The following is a 17385-nucleotide window of genomic DNA, read 5'->3' as shown; positions in this document are numbered from 1 at the left end:
GAGCAAAAAGTTAAAAATTTAAACAATAGCATTTATAATATAACACAACAAGTAAATAATAATTATAATCAGTGTGGCTGCATGTATCTAAAATATCCGTAGTTTTATAGGATCATTTAGCCTTATAAGAAAATAACCTTATGAGAAAAAGAAATGCAATTCAATTATTTAATTAAAATACCAGACAGAGTCAAAGATTACAAGTTTTATTTCATCAAGAGTTAGATAATCAACTTGAGCGAAATAAAAGACATGCAAAAGTATAGAAAGTCAATTAGGTAATTCCAAGGAAGGAAACACTAAGTGAAAAGAAAGGAAAGAAATCACTTATTATATCAGTTAAGATGATAAATAAATAACCTCCATTAATAGATGAGAGAGATATGTTAAGGAACAATGCTGTCAGTTACGTAACTGAAAGGAAACCTAAACTTACAAGAAAATAAACAACAAAAAAGTAAATATTATATATTATATAACAGTAACATTTCCTTACAAATATTTAATCTTAATATATTATATTTAATAATAATAATAATAATATATCAAAGAACAATGCCGTCAACTCCGTAACTGAAAAAGAAACTTAAACTTGAAAGAAAATAGATAAGAAATCAATAATTATATATTATATAGATTAAAATGTGTGATTTTATAAAAAAACTCAATTAAATGTTTTATTTTTATTTAATTTAATTTAGTTTACTAATTTTAAAAAATATTCAATTATTTTTTTAAATTGACGTTAAGATTTATTTATAATTTATAAATTAAATCATTCTATTTATAAAATAAAAGTAATTTAAATATTTAAATTTTTTAAATAAATAATTTGATATTAATTTTAACAAAAAATTAACATAAATCTAAAAAAATTAAATTGATTATTTTATAAAATTAAAAACAAAATTGAATTAAATAAAAATTAAAGATTTAATTAAATTTTTTATAAAAATTAGTGTATTAAAAGAGTATTTTAATTTCAGTATATTATATTTAATAATAATAATAATAATAATTTATCTAGTACCAGTGGTTCTACCCTTTTTCACTCACATTTGACAGTAAGCACTTTCTTCTCTTCATTTCACAAACCCGCTGGTGGTTGGCTGCTGTGAATTTCATGGTTGATTGAAGGTTGCTTTGCCTGGGCAAACTAGTTCACTGCTCAGCCTTTGTCTTAATCGGTGAGTCTTTCCTTTCTTTGATATCCTCCCAACCCTTAACAGGGGCACTGTCGCCCTCTACTGGGTCGCCGACTCCTTTGTCCCCTACTCTCCCATCTTAATCTTGTTGGTCCTTGGAAGAAAAAAAAAAAAACAAAAAAGATCTCTTTTTCTATGTTGATTTGAAGTCACGGGTGTGGATGGTGTGGGTGTTAAAAATGTGACATTTTATAGGTTATGGGTGTCATAGGGGAGACAGGGATCCACCACGTTTATGGTGGCAACGCTGTTAGCATCTCTGGTATGCTCTGAATTGGGGGAAAAGCAAAGAGAGATAGGGTTTGAAGCTAAATTGTGATTTTTTGGATATTTGATTTGCTGCTGCTTTTATAAATGATTATACTAAGGGTTCAAATAATTTTTTTACTTGTTAAACTTTTGAAATTTGAATATCTATTATTTTGAAATTTGTGTTTTGGAACTGTTTGTTCTGTTAGATCTTTTATCTTTTATTACAATCACATAGTGTTTGTGAATAAAATTTCCAGTGTTTGGTGTTTGTGATCAATTATTGAAATAAAAATTGCACTTTGAGGTGAATGCTTGATTAACTCTTGTATAAATTAAATCCGAATAACCCGACAAATGTTAGGATTGGATTTTAAAATCTTACATATGGATTATGCTGGCAGGTTGAACCCGACCCAACTCCACTGCAGCTCAGTCCTATAAGGAACCGGGCTTAAAGAACAGGAAACAGAGTTAGGGCTGAACCGGGGATAGTGAAGAGTGGTGTGTGTGTGAGAGAGAATCTGCGTGTTGGTGTGCTGGTAGCAATGGCTGAAGAGGAGCTTGGTGGTTTCAGGATTTATAATTCCATGACACAGCAGAAAGAGATCTTTAAAACCAAGACCCCTGGTAAGGTTTCCATGTACGTTTGCGGAGTAACTGCCTACGACTTCAGCCATCTCGGCCACGCTCGTGCCGCGGTTTCCTTCGATATCCTCTACAGGTACTTTTTTCACCATCCCTTCTCCAATTCCCACCACCCCTCTTTTCACTTCGTTGCCATGCCTCAATTCATTCTAGTTCTTTCTGTACCATGAAATTGAGAATCTAGCATAGGATTGTAAAGTTGTTTCAGATGCTGTCTTTGCTGCATTTTGGTTCAGTTCGTATTCGGCTTTTTTGCTTTTGTTTATAACCATGTAAATGTGTAGTTGAATTGGTTTGTCTGACTGTTATTGTTAGCCAGATATAAGTAGGTTTAGATATTAGACTATCTCAGGGCATTTGAAAGGTTAAATTGGAATACTTCTTTTGAAACATTTGTTCTGTTCACTCTTTTTGTCTTAATTTCACTTTTCTTAGATGTGAAGATTGAGAGTTGACACATGATTTGTACTCTGTTTGACATGAAAACTTGTAGGTACCTTAGGCACTTGGGCTATGAAGTAACATATGTGCGGAATTTCACTGATGTTGATGACAAGGTGAGGATGAATACAATGTTTCTCACCAGTGTTTTATTGTCGCATTATAAGATTGTATCTTGTTGCAACCAGAGGTGCAACTCCCTGGTTTTTAGACCTTTTCACCATTCAGCTGTGATCTTTGCGATTTGTCATTCCGTTTTCTTTTTTTTGAGTAATTTTCATCCTTCTTTCCTTTGCATAATTCTGGTTGTTTATCACTCCTACATTTATGCCCCACTGTATCTATGAATGATACACAAGTGCAATATGAAACTATATGAATGTACACTGTCAATGTGATAACGATTGAAATAAGGTTTGTGTTCCTTCTCTGAAGTCTTAGTCAATATGTGGCAGTTCTCTCTCTAATAAATGTTGTAATTTTTCCATGATCTTTCCTTTTATGGTCAGTTTGGTATGGAGGTAAGAGTGGGTTATGTTATAAGTAGATCAGGTGGAGGTAGTGTGTATTATACATTAAGTGGATCTGGGTCAATATATGGTAGTTCCTTCTCTAACAAATGTTGTAATTTTTCCATGATTATTTTCTTTTATGGTCTGTTTTAGGTAAAAATGTGACTGAATGTTCTTTAATTATTATTATTATTATTAAATAAAATTTTAAATTTAATCAAATGGCTTGTAAGGTTATTCTGTCCATGTGCCGTTCTGCTATTGGATTAAGAGTAGTTTTCTTAGGAGTTTGCAAGAATCTCAATTTCTGTTACATATGCCATAACCCACTGTGAGAACAATAAATATATGAAATCATTTTAGAGATGAAAGGGTTTATTGGGAAATGGGGACATGGAGTGAATAATGATTTTAAATAATATTTTTTTTTCGAGTCAAAATATAAATTCTTTGATCCACACATCCAGTCACCCCTGTTAGTTACCATGTTCTGTTCTGTGACTTTAGGATTCATTTGTCAAAGTGATCCAAATTTATGGTAGAGGATTTAATTTTGTAGGTTTTCAATTGCTATCAAGTCTTATATTTTGTTTAGTATTATCTTCCAAAATGTTTTCAACTGGACAGAGAATTGCATTGAGTTAGGTTTAATCTGTGCTTTTAACTGTAACTTTTATGTGGACATAACTTTAAGAATAAGCCATTCAGACAGTACACATTTCTATGTTCTTCTGGAGTCTAGGTTTCTGGAGGCACCATTCTTTTTGAGAATAGCTCAAGTGTCAATCTTTAAATTTGGTGGTGTCTTTCTTTCTTTTTTCAATCGTTTGACCATTTTTATTTCTTTATAGTTGTTGACTTTTGTTCTTCTTACTTCTTTTCTATAAGTTGTCATCCTTTTGAATTTGAATGATGAGCCTATTTTTAGCAATGCTGGTTTACCTGCATGCTAAGTGATAACAATCATTGTTTGAGGCATTACTGTCAAAATTGCAACAATTTTTACTTACGGGATTGCATGATCCTGCAAGCTCTCACCTTTAACTTTTGTCCCTGCCTAGCTTTTTAATCTGGTGAGACTGGAGTTAGGTTGTCAGACAAACTCATAGGATATTGTAGGAGTCGTGAACCTGAAACGGGTGTGATTTCTGTTGGTTGTCTCTGGTGAAGCAGCACACCACCCTCCCCGTATTTTGACCTCAATCCTCCCCTATCAATCAACCTACTCCCCCTGCCCATTTTCCTGTCTTCCGTGTGGAGCTCAAATTTCCTTTGTCGGTGTCCCAAATCCATCTGTTCCTGTTCTAATCTCTACTCAGTCTCTATGTAGACTATTCCATACCAACATAGTTTTTGTAGTGGTTCTCTACCTCATGGGGTTTTGACTTGTTGAGTTGGCATTTGATCTTATTCATACTTAATTTAATTTTTAATTAAATTTTATAATTTTAAGATTATTTTCATTTCTCTGCTGTTTTATATGTATAAATACTTGCTGGAGCTTTAGGTTGGGTCTTCCCAATCCTTGGTTAGAAGTTTCATTTGTTGTTGAAAGCATATGACTTTACATAGGTTTCGTATCTGAATCTTTAATGTTTATTACAGACTGCTAATATCAGAATTGCTGCAGATAATTAAGCGAGCGAATGAGACCGGGGAGGATCCATTCATGTTGAGTAACCGGTTTTGCGATGAATATAATATTGATATGGCTGATCTTCAGTGTGAGACACCATCTAAGGAACCTCGTGTTTCTCAACACCTTGGAGAGATAAAGGACATGATAACCCAGGTTTAATTTTGCTAAACGTATTGCTGTCTCTGCTTTTGTTTAAATTATGAAGGGAATCTCCTTGCAAAAAAAAGTTCTTTGCTCCACTTTTTTAATTAAATTCCAGTTGACGGTTTTGCATGCTGTTTTATATTAATCAATACTTCCCTTTTTTCAAGTGCACTTGGAGTTCATATGTTTCTTTGAACAGGTTAAATTAAACCTTACGGGTTAATAAACTTCCTGTATACACTATTGTGCTATGTTGTGTACTATTTATAGGAATCTTGGATATTTACTCTTATTGTTCTAGTGACTAGTGGGAATGAATTTAGATTTTCTGTCCTCATGCTTTGACCACTCTGCTTCCCCAAACTATTGAACCGTCTATATGTTTACATATAATATTAAATATAAAATATTTTCCTTTTTCTTTCTTCAAGCAATGTAATGTAGTGTATCCTATTATGATAATTTAACTTGTTATCTTGTTAATAAATAGATTAAAACCATGCAGGAACTATGTAAGCGAAACAAGGGTTAAAAGGCTAGTTGTTTTATATATTTTAATATTGAGAGATATGAAGCTTGGAAGCTGCATTCAATCTCCAACTGAAATGTTAACGAGACTTCGAATGATAACAAACTTACAGCTTCTTTGCTTTGATATTTTTATTTTTAAAACTCTCTGTTTTTATCTCCCTTCCAAAGTTTCACCTTATATTTTTTCTTTATTTCTTGTTTTCATATATCTGCATAGGAAATTAAAACCTGTGACAAAGTAGCAGTTTTATTAATTAAGTAAAACATGAAACATATCTAGTTGAGGTTGCATGTCATTTTCATTTAAATATATGGCGTAAGAGTTCAATAATGAAAAATTACAATTTCATTGGATTTGGTTGTACTAATTGTCTTTATTTCTGAATTCTAAGGAATTAATTTAGAATTCAGAAGATGGTTAGTTCTTATTCATTAATGTACTTTGCAGATTATCAACAATGGATATGCATATGAAGTTGAGGGCGATGTTTTCTATGCTGTTGATAAATGTCCAAATTATGGTATGCTTTCTGGACAAAAGCTAGAACACAATAGAGCTGGGGAACGAGTGGCTGTGGACTCAAGAAAGCGTCACCCTGCTGATTTTGCTTTATGGAAGGTGTGAGAACCCTTTCTAGTTATTTTAAAATGTTTTATTGTTAACATTTGATCTCTTATATTTCTTAATAATAATAATTGCAGGCTGCTAAACCGGGTGAGCCTAGTTGGGACAGCCCTTGGGGTCCTGGAAGACCTGGGTGGCACATCGAATGCAGTGCAATGAGTTCTTGTTATTTAACTCATAAATTTGATATTCACGGTGGTGGAATTGATTTAATATTTCCTCATCATGAAAACGAGATTGCACAGAGCTGGGCTGCTGACAATGAGAGCCATATCAGTTATTGGATGCATAATGGCCATGTCACTAATAATAATGAAAAGATGTCAAAATCCTTAGGCAACTTTTTCACCATTCGCCAGGTCAGTTCTTAGCCAACTTCCATTCTCCTTGTTAATGATGGTTTTATTTCTTTTTAAATGTTTGTAGAAGGTTTCTCATGATACAAGTTCTTACAAGATGTATGGTGCATATTTTTCATGATATTTTTTCTTGCAGATCACTGAGCGTTATCATCCACTTGCGTTGAGACACTTTTTGATCAGTGCCCATTACAGATCTCCACTAAATTACTCTATCTCACAGCTGGAGAATTCATCAGATGCTATTTACTATATATTTCAGGTAAGCATCCTCCAAATAATCTGTATCAGAAATTGAGTGTTGTTGCTTAGATGTTGATGTGCGCAAGTTCATCTCTCAAGGTTGATAGTTTTTCCCTTATGTAATCTTTTATTGATTTGTTTTCATTTGGGTTAAGCCTGTGAAGTTTCGCCTTTATTGTGAATGTATAAGAAATTATCCTACCTAAATACTGCTATGTAAATTACGCAACTTGTATCTTAGAGATAGAATTTCATGTGCTTCTTTCCCGCCACTTTGATTTTTTGAGGATGAAGGTACTAATGCGATGAAAATCCCTAGTGTATATTATTAAATGTCCAAATGTTTCAAGGTTGATTCTTGTGAGTCTCATTATTAGGTAAATTATGTCTCCTCGATGTTCTTGTTATGACTTGTATCAGACAGTTTGATTTATAAAGGTTGGGTGGTATTCTTGCTGCAAAAATAATTTCTCTTAACTCTACCACAATTTTCACTATGATTTAGTTGCATCGACATAAATTATTAAAGCTACAGATAACTGCGACGCTGCTATTTTTTTTAGACTTAATGCCATTACGCTTGGGAAATTGGTTGAAACAGCTTCCTTTTTGTTTGTTAGACTCTTCAAGATTGTAAAGATGCTTTATCACCATTTCTTCAAGAAGGATCCGAGAAGAATGAAAAGTTGCCTCAAATTAACGAGGCTGCCAAGGAATGTATTAAGAAGTTGAGTGTTGAGTTTCAAACAAAAATGTCAGATGACTTGCAGACGCCAGTGATACTAACTGGTGCTATCCAAGAGGCGTTGAAATTTGTGAACAGTTCATTGAAGATGTTGAAGGTACGGAAATGGAACCAATTTCTTGCATTGCATGAGCGGTGCTGCTGCATTTATTTTTGTATGGGAATTGCATCAGTAATTTTTGAATATGTTTTCTCTATCTTACAGAAGAAAATGCAGAAAAGAGCACAGTTGCAATTGATTCAATCCTTACTGGAAGTTGAGAAGGAAGTTGCAAAAGTTTTGGACGTACTTGGATTATTGTCCTCTAAATCCTATGCTGAGGTGTTTCATTTTATTTACACGAGCTTAATTGCCCCGTTTTATGTAATCTAAAGATACATTCTTTCGGAAAACCATTGCAAATGTTAAAAGAATCGTTGTTGTTATTTGTTCATCAGATTCTGCAGCAGTTGAAAGAGAAGGCATTGAAGAGAGCAGGTCTGGCAGAAGGTGAATTGCTACATTTGATAGAAGAAAGAATTCAAGCTAGGGTTAATAAGGATTTTCTCAAAAGTGATAAGATTAGGACTGATTTGACTGCAAAGGGCATTGCACTTATGGATGTGGGCAACGAAATAATTTGGAGACCATGCATCCCGAGTGAACCAGTTGTTGGAGACCAGAGGGCACCTGTTGTTGAAGAAAAACAGTCCATACCTTCAGTGAATAAAAAAGGGGAAGAAATACCAGGTACAACCTAAAGGTAGGGTCAAAGTCCCTCCATAGCTATTCTGATTAATACAGAAATGTTATAATTTATAAAATACTACACAAGGCTTGAATATTGTATATCAGTTGAAGGTTATTTATGACCATACCTAGTAGTAGTCTAGGACAAAAATATTTTTTATACATTTCTCAGGTTGGGTCTTTTTCGGTCCTGTCCGTGGATTAGTTTAACTGATTTGACAATTGCATGAACAGTGCTCCATACGGAGATTTTGTTTTCGAGTCTCAGATTCGGTTTTTAGCTCTTCATTTGTACTACAGAATGCGGAATATTTTTTCAAGAATCCGGAGTCTGATTATCTTTTATCTTGTTTGCTGTTGATGAAACATTAGCATGATTTCTTAAATTATTCTATTAGTTTGCTTTATTGGTTTGCTATTTTATTTCTCTTGTTAGCGTGGTTACTAATTTGATTTTGTGCCAGACAAATAATTTGAGCAGTCTGAATTTATGATTTTTTCTTTGAAGTTTTATTGTAAATAGTAAAGCTAGATAAACAAATCAATGCAACCTTGATAACTATCTCTCCTGTATCGTATGAAGAGGGTATTTAAAGTTTCTTGAAATTATGAAATATGCCTCTCATTGGGTAAAGTTGGATTGGTTTAAATCATTGCTTAACTCTTTCGTAAGGACAGTTGTTTAAGAAGAACCACCATTTAAGCAGTTTCCTAATAAGCAAGGGTTTCTTAACTTTTACGTGGGTTTACGTGTTAGTTTTCTGTTTTCTTGAAATATAAAACTGATTTATATCTGGTTATTCTTTTATTTATTTTTAATTGACCAGGACATCTTTATTGCTAAAATGAGATTTGTGGGGTTTATTGAAGAAATTTTGAGATATTGGGTGCTTGGATCTTTTAAATGTTTTGACGGGTAAAGCAAACCCGTTTAAGCAAATTGATTAAATAAGTCACAAAAATGGATGAAAAGCTGTTTCAGATTTTATGCATTTTTTAAATGTTTTATTAGTTTTTATTTTACTAATTTTTTGTTAGATAAAAGTCAGAGTTACAAGGGTAATGCGCAGAGCCTGTATATATTTATTTATATTTTGAAAAGATAAAATTAGGTGTAATTTTAAAATTGTATCCATTTTGAGTTATTTTTTGGTAATTTATGCGTTAGTTCACTGTTCAATACTTTACAGAATATTAATATAAGGATTAAATTACACTATTTTCTTTCTGAGAGATTAATGAGTTACAATTTGCCTATTTTATTGTCAGTTTTTCTTCTTTTGTAACTTTAAGCATTGTTGACACGTACGAGAATTGAAATCCATTGGATTTAGGATTTCGAAAGATAAAATTAGGATTCAGTAAATTTGATTATATAAATAATTATTTGTAAAATTAAATACAATATGTCTATAAGGTTAACTTTTGTCGTCCAAGAAATAAATATAAGGAAAAGAAATTCTTGGAAAGTTATTTGTTCATCATCGCTTGTCAGCACCATTAAATAAATTCTTTCGCATTAAACTGAATTTTGTGTAACAAATATTGATCTTTCAAGAAAAAGAAATACAATACAAATTAATAAATATTATGATATTTACTTATCAGTGATGCCGAGAAGAAAGAAATTGATAACGATAAAAATTATAATATTTAGTTATGAAATATCGCCTCGACAAAACATGGATTGTTTCAAACATACTATTTTTAAATTTGTAAGCGTGTTTAAATCACACAAATCAATCAAATAATTAAAGAAAATGCTGATGTGAAACCACTTTTAATGGCGCAGGATCCGATGAATTGAACTTAGGATTTGGCAATCTTATGTTTTTACTTTTATAAAGAAAATTAAGACTTCTTATTTCATTGGAATAATTTAATTTTTAGGTACTAGTCAATTAGAATAAAAAAACTATGGTTTAGCTTAATTACACTTTGAGTATCCAATTCAATAAGAATATTTTGTACTCACGTCTTTGCTAAAAGAAGAGTTTTGAAGTGATCAGTTTATATTAACCGTATGATTTCACACTTCATAATGTTAAAATCATAACATATTCAGAATAAAATATATAAGGTCTTACTTATTAAAAAAAAATAATACATACAAATAGTGCAAAGTCTTTTTCTTTTGTTATATTTTTTTCTAATTATAAAATATCAGTTATACTAAGTATATTGGTTTTATAATATCTATCTTAATAGTTATGCAAAATCAACAATGAGGTAAATATTTATTTGTTGAGAATGGCTTGTGTCCAAATATTTACTTACAAATATCAGTGAGAATTATATGTATGCATAGTATCTATCTCATCCCATCCCATATTTCTTATGATTAATTATATTATATTATTATGATTAATTATTAGTTTAATTACTTAAAGGGGTTTAATGAAGTTTAAGAATTAACTTTTATAGTTTGTTGCAAGTTTAATTAAGTGTAAGAATTAAAACATTGACTATGATTAATTACATTTATAATATTTGGTTATGTTTAAATAATTTAAATTTGTATTTGGATGATTTAATGTTATGTTTGATTTTGATTGAAAAATAATTTTTTAATTGTTATTGTAATTTTTTAATTAATATTTATTATTCAATTTACATATAAATAAAATGCACATAAACAAAGTGAGGGTAATGCCGATGATTAATTACCGTTAAAAGATTGATTGATCATTTGTGAAATCTTTTTTTTCCACTGCATTTTCTATTTTATATTTTAGCACAAATATATAAATTATTGAATTTCAACTATTTCAATTACACAACTAAGATTCTTTTAACAATAAACCCGTGTCATCCATATTCAAAGAAAAACCGTAATGGTTAATTTATATTTTTAATATTGTTTAAGATGTTTTTTTTTATCAATGGGAGATTGAGACAATATTTTGACTTTGTAAGGACAAATGAATTAGTCATTTATATAGTATTTTTTAATTTATCATTACATCTTTTTCATAATATTTCAAATGAAAGGGTGACTGCCGAGTAATGAGTAATGGTAACTACTTAATCAATATTGTCCAAATTTTATTTATGAAATTTTTAGTAAATGTAGTTAAAAACCTTGTATCATCATGAGATCTAGTTAAACCAATTGTCATTTATTGGTTAAGACTTATATAATAAGAGTTAAATAAGTTAGATTAGACTTTTATAAGTCTTTAACAGAATATGATTTATAGATATAATCCTCACATAACAAAATTGTTATAAAATTGAATTTAAAATCTAAAATGATATTAATATGACAATTGAATCTAACAATAATATTTTAGGGAACTTGAAATTGTAGGATCGATTTCTTCCGTTAGAACAAAAAGAAAAAAAATTATCAATATTCTAGATTTAAATTTATTAAGATAAAATTATTATAATCAATCATCACACGTATGTAACATATTATTAACTTTTTAACTTAGTCACTTTTACCACAATTTTGTTTCTAAAAAATTTCTTTGAAGTATAAAATAGAATGATTAGTGAGTTTATTTTAAGCTAAAAAATAAATAACATCACAACTAAAAGGGTTGAAACGTATCAAGTGCTCCAATATATATACTTTGCCGATATGTTAAATTCAAATTAATTTATAAGATTCAACAATTAAAGTTGGAAGGGAGAGGTGAAGAAGTCGTGGGTTCGACTTCTCCATTAACATCTAAATGATGAGTAATATTACCTGTTAAGAAAAAAAAAATTATGATTAAACACTTTTAAATAAAAGTACATCAGAGGGAACAAATCCTAAGATGAAGCATGCTTGAAACATAGTGAGATGGATTGGAACAATAGGATCTTAAGAAGCTTAATTGATGAGTCGAAGCAAAAGATGCATTAAATATGTACATGTGGGTTTTGGGCAATTGGTTTGGTAGAGTGATAGCTGGGAATGAGTAGATGAGGAAGTTATAAAAGAGATCGATGCCGTTCTCCTCATCCCACTTTTGAGATACACCGAATCTCCCAAATAGATTATGATAATACTTCAACTTAACCATTAATGTCTTACATCTATTGATGATTTGGATTTCGTCACCACTAATTTCCACCGTGCATTTCACACTTTAGGACTATCCCAACTCACAAATGCCGTTCAACCTGTCCCCTTTCTTAAAGTTCAAAGTGCCTACAACCCAAGACCTTCGCATAAAGCAAATAGCCTGTTATTACCACACACCAAAATGCTCTTGTGTTGTGGGGACACTCACATTTCTTCCAAAAGCAACAAACATTGTTCTGCCAAAAAGGACCCGATACCACCATTTTTGCTTACCCTTTACCACCGATTCAAAACTTAAGATAAGATAAAGAAAAAAAGAAAAAAAAAAACAGCTCAATAATAAGTAATTGTGAGGTACGATGTTAGTGGTCGTGTGGGATGCATATATTTTGTTTTTTTCCGCGTCCTTTGAGGTTTTAACTAATAGCTTAAACTTACATTCATAAATCATGTCAATGTAGACACATGTAGTAGTCAATCAAGCTTTTTCTTGAGAGAACAATTTTGGGTCCCATCTTTATCTCTTTGTTAAATAAAAGCCCCTAGAGTTGAAGTACACGAAGAACCTTGAGCAGAGACCTCAACCAACTTTTTCTGCTAACTACTCTCATATGCACCGCAAACGTTTGTCTCCAACTTGACCACAGGAGCTTTTGGAGCCATAGAAATTAGAAAGACGTACGAAACAACTGTACCATTCCATTCCAACACTACTACTACACTACTACTATACTACTACTGCTACTACTTCCTCTCTAGCATGCATGTCAGACCTTAAAATATCTTCCACCCTTTCACCTTTATCAGTTATCTACTCCATCGATCTCCTCTTTCACAGTGGAAAAGGATAAAAAGATAAAACGGATAGAAATTCGAATGGTCTTGTCTTGCTTTTCAGCTTCACAAGTACCAAAGGGCATATTGTATTTCAAGTTTTCTGGTAAAACAAAACAATTAGCTATTTTGGTCACATATTCTCTATTCTCTCTATGACGTTATTGAGTTAACAAGGTTAGCCGTTCAAACAAAGAAAGCATCTCATCTCACTGCACAGTACCCTCTGGTTTTCGGCATCTTTACGACCGTAATTGGAAATTTCCTTCCAACAAAATGTCACAACTTATTTGTCAACAACAATACATGCATGCCTTAAGATAAGAATATGCCTCAAAAAGTTAAATAAACTTTAAGCCATATTTGTCTCTAAGTTGCTATCCATAAAAATATATCTATAGTATACAGTATAATGTGGTACAAAGAAAAACCTCTTTATACCTTGTATCTCCGTTGCTGCTTCCTATCCTGCAATCTTAGAATTTGTAACATTAGGGTCGTTAAATCTTGTAAGGTAGGTATATGCAAATCATGAGCCAAACCAAACTTGCATGAGAAGTAGTAGAAAAAAAGGAAAATTGAGAGTTACGCGTGAGAAAGGGATACAAGGTTTGGTTAAGTGATGAAAAATAACCTTTTCGGCGGTGAAGTAATAAATTTCGCATCTATTACAGGTGCACGCTAGGAAACAAGGCAATCTAACTTTATCAAAAGTACGAGACAAGTCGGGGACAATCACACATGTTTCACCTAAAATTTTGATTGGTAGTCACTGTAAAACACTTCATATAATCCAATAAAAGGAATAAGTGTTATAGTTTCGCATAAACTGGTCCTTACAGTTGCTACCACTTTATTTGTTACTGATAAGACTCCTGAATAGTTTATAACTAGCAGTGTGATCTGTGGTTGTTTGAGTGCGCCAAAAGAAGGATTGTTTATTAGCATGTTCGTAAAGTTTTTTCACTTGGAAAAGTTTTTGAGTTGTTCTTCTTATGAAAACAAATTATTTACAGAATAAGGTAAATGATTGAGACATCAGTTGAACTTAAAAATTTGTAATTTGTGATTACTTTTGAACCATTCTTTTCCAGTTTCGTACGTAATTTATTTCTGATGTGAAAATTATGTACTGTACTTGCAGTTACAAAGTAAAGAAGATGTAATTATATTACTACATATGAAAAGAAAAGTACAGGAGAAAACAATATACTGGATTGTAGTCAGAGCCTGACTCATGGTCAAGTCCAATGACTCATGGAACCCTAAGAACACGCACCCTATGTTGGGTTGTCTGAGTATTCTATTTAATGAATCCCTCACCTAAAGGCCCCCACTTTCACGGGAATAGGTTAGAATGTACGCACAATCACTGTTTTCATCACTCATTATCACTCCAATCTCGCAAATCATACACTTATAATTAGCTCAAGTACTCTTTCACCAATGTTATCTATTGTTCCACTCTTAAAAACCCTAACTACAAATTCATGGTATCTTTGTAGGTTCTAATTCCTGCATTATATCACTTGGAATCACTCACTGTTCGTAAAGGCAGTACCTGATCTACATGGTAGGTTTTGGGGGCACTAACTTTATAGTTTTTCTGTCAAAAATATAGATCCATGATTATAATAAATTATTCCATAACTTGAAAGATCATTGCTATCTGAGACTGATTTTCACATTAGAAAAATGAGCTTATTTCTTAACCTTTAGACATGGTTCACCTAAAACTTAATCCTTTGTAACAAGCTAAGGTACATAGATGGTTTTGGTAATATAGTTTGTTTTTGTTTTTGGCTGGAACTTTTTCCATTTTTGGTTGTTGGTGTTGTGATAAAATATGAAATGGGACATTAATTTGAGGTAGAGAGTTGCGTGAATAGTTAAAGACCCCACCCACGGCATTAACATCACGCAAAGCCGGATCGTGCGGCTTTGGATCAGTGTTCTTTTGTCGTCCTTTCTTTTTCCAACTTCCGAGATCTGGTTGGTTGACTGAATGGTTACCATCGATCGCGTGAGAAAAAGTTCAAACTAAACTTCGGATTGTTGCACACGAAAATCTTTCATTGCCACCATTTATCATAAATTCTCAAGAAGAGGACCATCTTTTGTTATTAGTTTTTCAATCACTCACGTAATTTAATCACTCGTGGTGCATGTCAACCAACAAATGAAGACTCATCACTCACTTTAATTTTTGAGTAAAAGGTTAAATCATTTCCATGGCTTCAAACAATTAAATAGTTTGTGTAGTGGACGCTTATATGTCACACACGCTTTCTTCATCTTTTATAACCCATCTTTATGGGCAATTAACAAATAAAGTTTTCTTAGGTACCTTAGGTTGATGACGATTGACACAAACTCCATGAAAAGGCACTGAAGTGCCTAAGATAAGACATCCAAATGCAGATTGAGACCTAGTATAAAGAAAGCCCTATAAGATAGGTCTTTCACCTCCCACATGTCATGTGATCATCATATATACTTTTCTTTTGTTTACAAAAATTTTCACATTTAATCAAGTTATGCTCCTTCCCGAAATAATTATAGCAAAATTTCTATATCATCTACTAAGAAGAAAAATTGGAGTAATTTCAGTATCATTAAGAATCGTGTGAAATAATTAGAAAAAAATATTCAAGGTGCGCGAACATCACTGCTCAAATTGACACATGCATTTTCTTACTCAAAAGTCTTTACACAAGTATTATATATAATTCATTTTTTTTTTAGTATCTGAAATATTTACAACTTCATTCGCATTATATATAACTTTTGAAAACTTATCTCAAAGTGTTGAAATTTTTAGGACTTTTAATAATATGAGAGATATAAGAGATATATGTGATATGTTATACGGAAGAACATATTTTTGTATTTTATTGATATACTCTATATATAGAACAAAATATAACAAAATATTAAGTATAAAATAATTACAATATCTCACTCTTAATATAAAATAATTAATTTTCTAAAACTGAAATATATCTCTAAAACTGAAATATTTTTTAAAAACTAATTTAAATAAAAAAGATATTAAGTAATATTCTCAACACAAAGCACATACTCTCTTATTTGTAACATTTACACATTTTTTTTATTCAAACATTTAGAGAAGACACAAAACCAGCCATTAATATGAATATGAAGTGCATTTTTTAGAGAATATAAAATGTTTCCACCCAGTCACATATTCTACTGTTGTGTGCTTATCAATTACCTAACAATCATCCTTACTTCATAAAATTAATACATTCTTGAAACACATCTATTTTTAAGTATTTGTAACATCATGCCAGAACAATCAATCCAAAGATTTTTGTTTCAAAAAATACTTTAATATTCTAATTCAAAAGATATTTGTGGCTACACTCTCTCCAATATTAAAATTCTTAAATATTACAATTTACAAAATTCTCTAATTGATTTTTTTTTAAATAACGACAAAGGATATTATTGCTATGAGAAAGAAGAGAAAGAAGAAGAAGGAGTGGCAGAGCGTTGCAAGTGAAGTACAACAAGCAAACAAAATGATAGCATTATAAGAAAACATGAAAATACTAGAGAAAGCTGTCATGAAAAAGTGCAAAACACAAGTGAACAAAAGTATCCTGAGTCAATAACTCTCGAAGTATCATAAAGACTAATTGAAAGTTTTACAGAAAACTTGAAATGTAAGTATACCACAGATTTAGTTTTATGGAATTTGCCAAAAAGAAGTGTTGCACAGTTTTGAGTTCATGATAGCACTAGCACAGATACTATTTGTGCTCATGATTCGTGCGATACAGCAAAACAAAGATTAAGAAGTCTCAGATTTTATCCCTTTTATTACTCTCTTTTTCAATTCCCCCGTCGAAAATAATTTTCTCAGCCATGATTATTCCACCTTTTCCCAACCATGCATATGCCAAATGGAAGCAAAAGGTCCAGCAAAAATGATTATACCTAATGCATCGGATTCAAAAAGCCACACTTTCATGCATTATTACTCTAGAGAACTCCAGCTAAATTTAACAACTTGTGTATTCTATAATGTCAAGAGCATATGTCACTGTATATATAATTATAATTTATAATTCTTCATATCTTATTGTTCACCATCTTATCTTTTATTCTCTTCATTTCATATTGATTGACATTTTTACTTTGAAGGAAATATTAAAAATTTTATTCCAGTGCTGTCTTCAATTAAATAATTTATTTCTAAATGCTGAGAAAAAAGTAACAATATTTTAGTAGTTTTTTTTCACCAATTTAAACATTTATGGTTTTCTTGAGATAAATTGTTTGTTAGAATTAATTGGACTTGTATCCTTCATTAAAATCTCAACATATCAATGAAAAATGTGAAATAACATATTCAATAATTTTAAAGATATAGTTACTAATATTTTAAAATTGTTGAAAGTGTGAATATACAAATAGAATTTTTGTACCAACAAAA

At 31.3% G+C, this 17385-nt stretch overlaps 1 protein-coding gene across 1 annotated transcript; it reads left to right on the top strand.

The window, feature by feature from the left end:
• Window positions 1-1043: 1043 nt before the first annotated feature.
• On the top strand, window positions 1044-8416 carry LOC114191982 (cysteine--tRNA ligase 2, cytoplasmic-like). The gene is made up of 10 exons (XM_028081471.2): window positions 1044-1187; window positions 1859-2178; window positions 2596-2659; window positions 4686-4847; window positions 5818-5988; window positions 6072-6353; window positions 6490-6615; window positions 7217-7438; window positions 7547-7663; window positions 7780-8416. The coding sequence occupies exons 2-10, from the start codon at window positions 2003-2005 to the stop codon at window positions 8080-8082; spliced, it is 1623 nt and encodes a 540-aa protein (XP_027937272.1). The 5' UTR covers window positions 1044-1187; window positions 1859-2002; the 3' UTR covers window positions 8083-8416.
• The last annotated feature ends 8969 nt before the right edge of the window (window positions 8417-17385 follow it).

The sequence above is a fragment of the Vigna unguiculata genome, chromosome 7 (genome assembly GCF_037176805.1).
Source record: "Vigna unguiculata cultivar grain cowpea cultivar isolate G323 ecotype 2 chromosome 7, ASM3717680v1, whole genome shotgun sequence".
Taxonomy (NCBI): domain Eukaryota; kingdom Viridiplantae; phylum Streptophyta; class Magnoliopsida; order Fabales; family Fabaceae; genus Vigna; species Vigna unguiculata.
The sequence above is the reverse complement of the archived record's forward strand: the minus strand, read 5'-3'. Positions and strand labels throughout refer to the sequence as shown.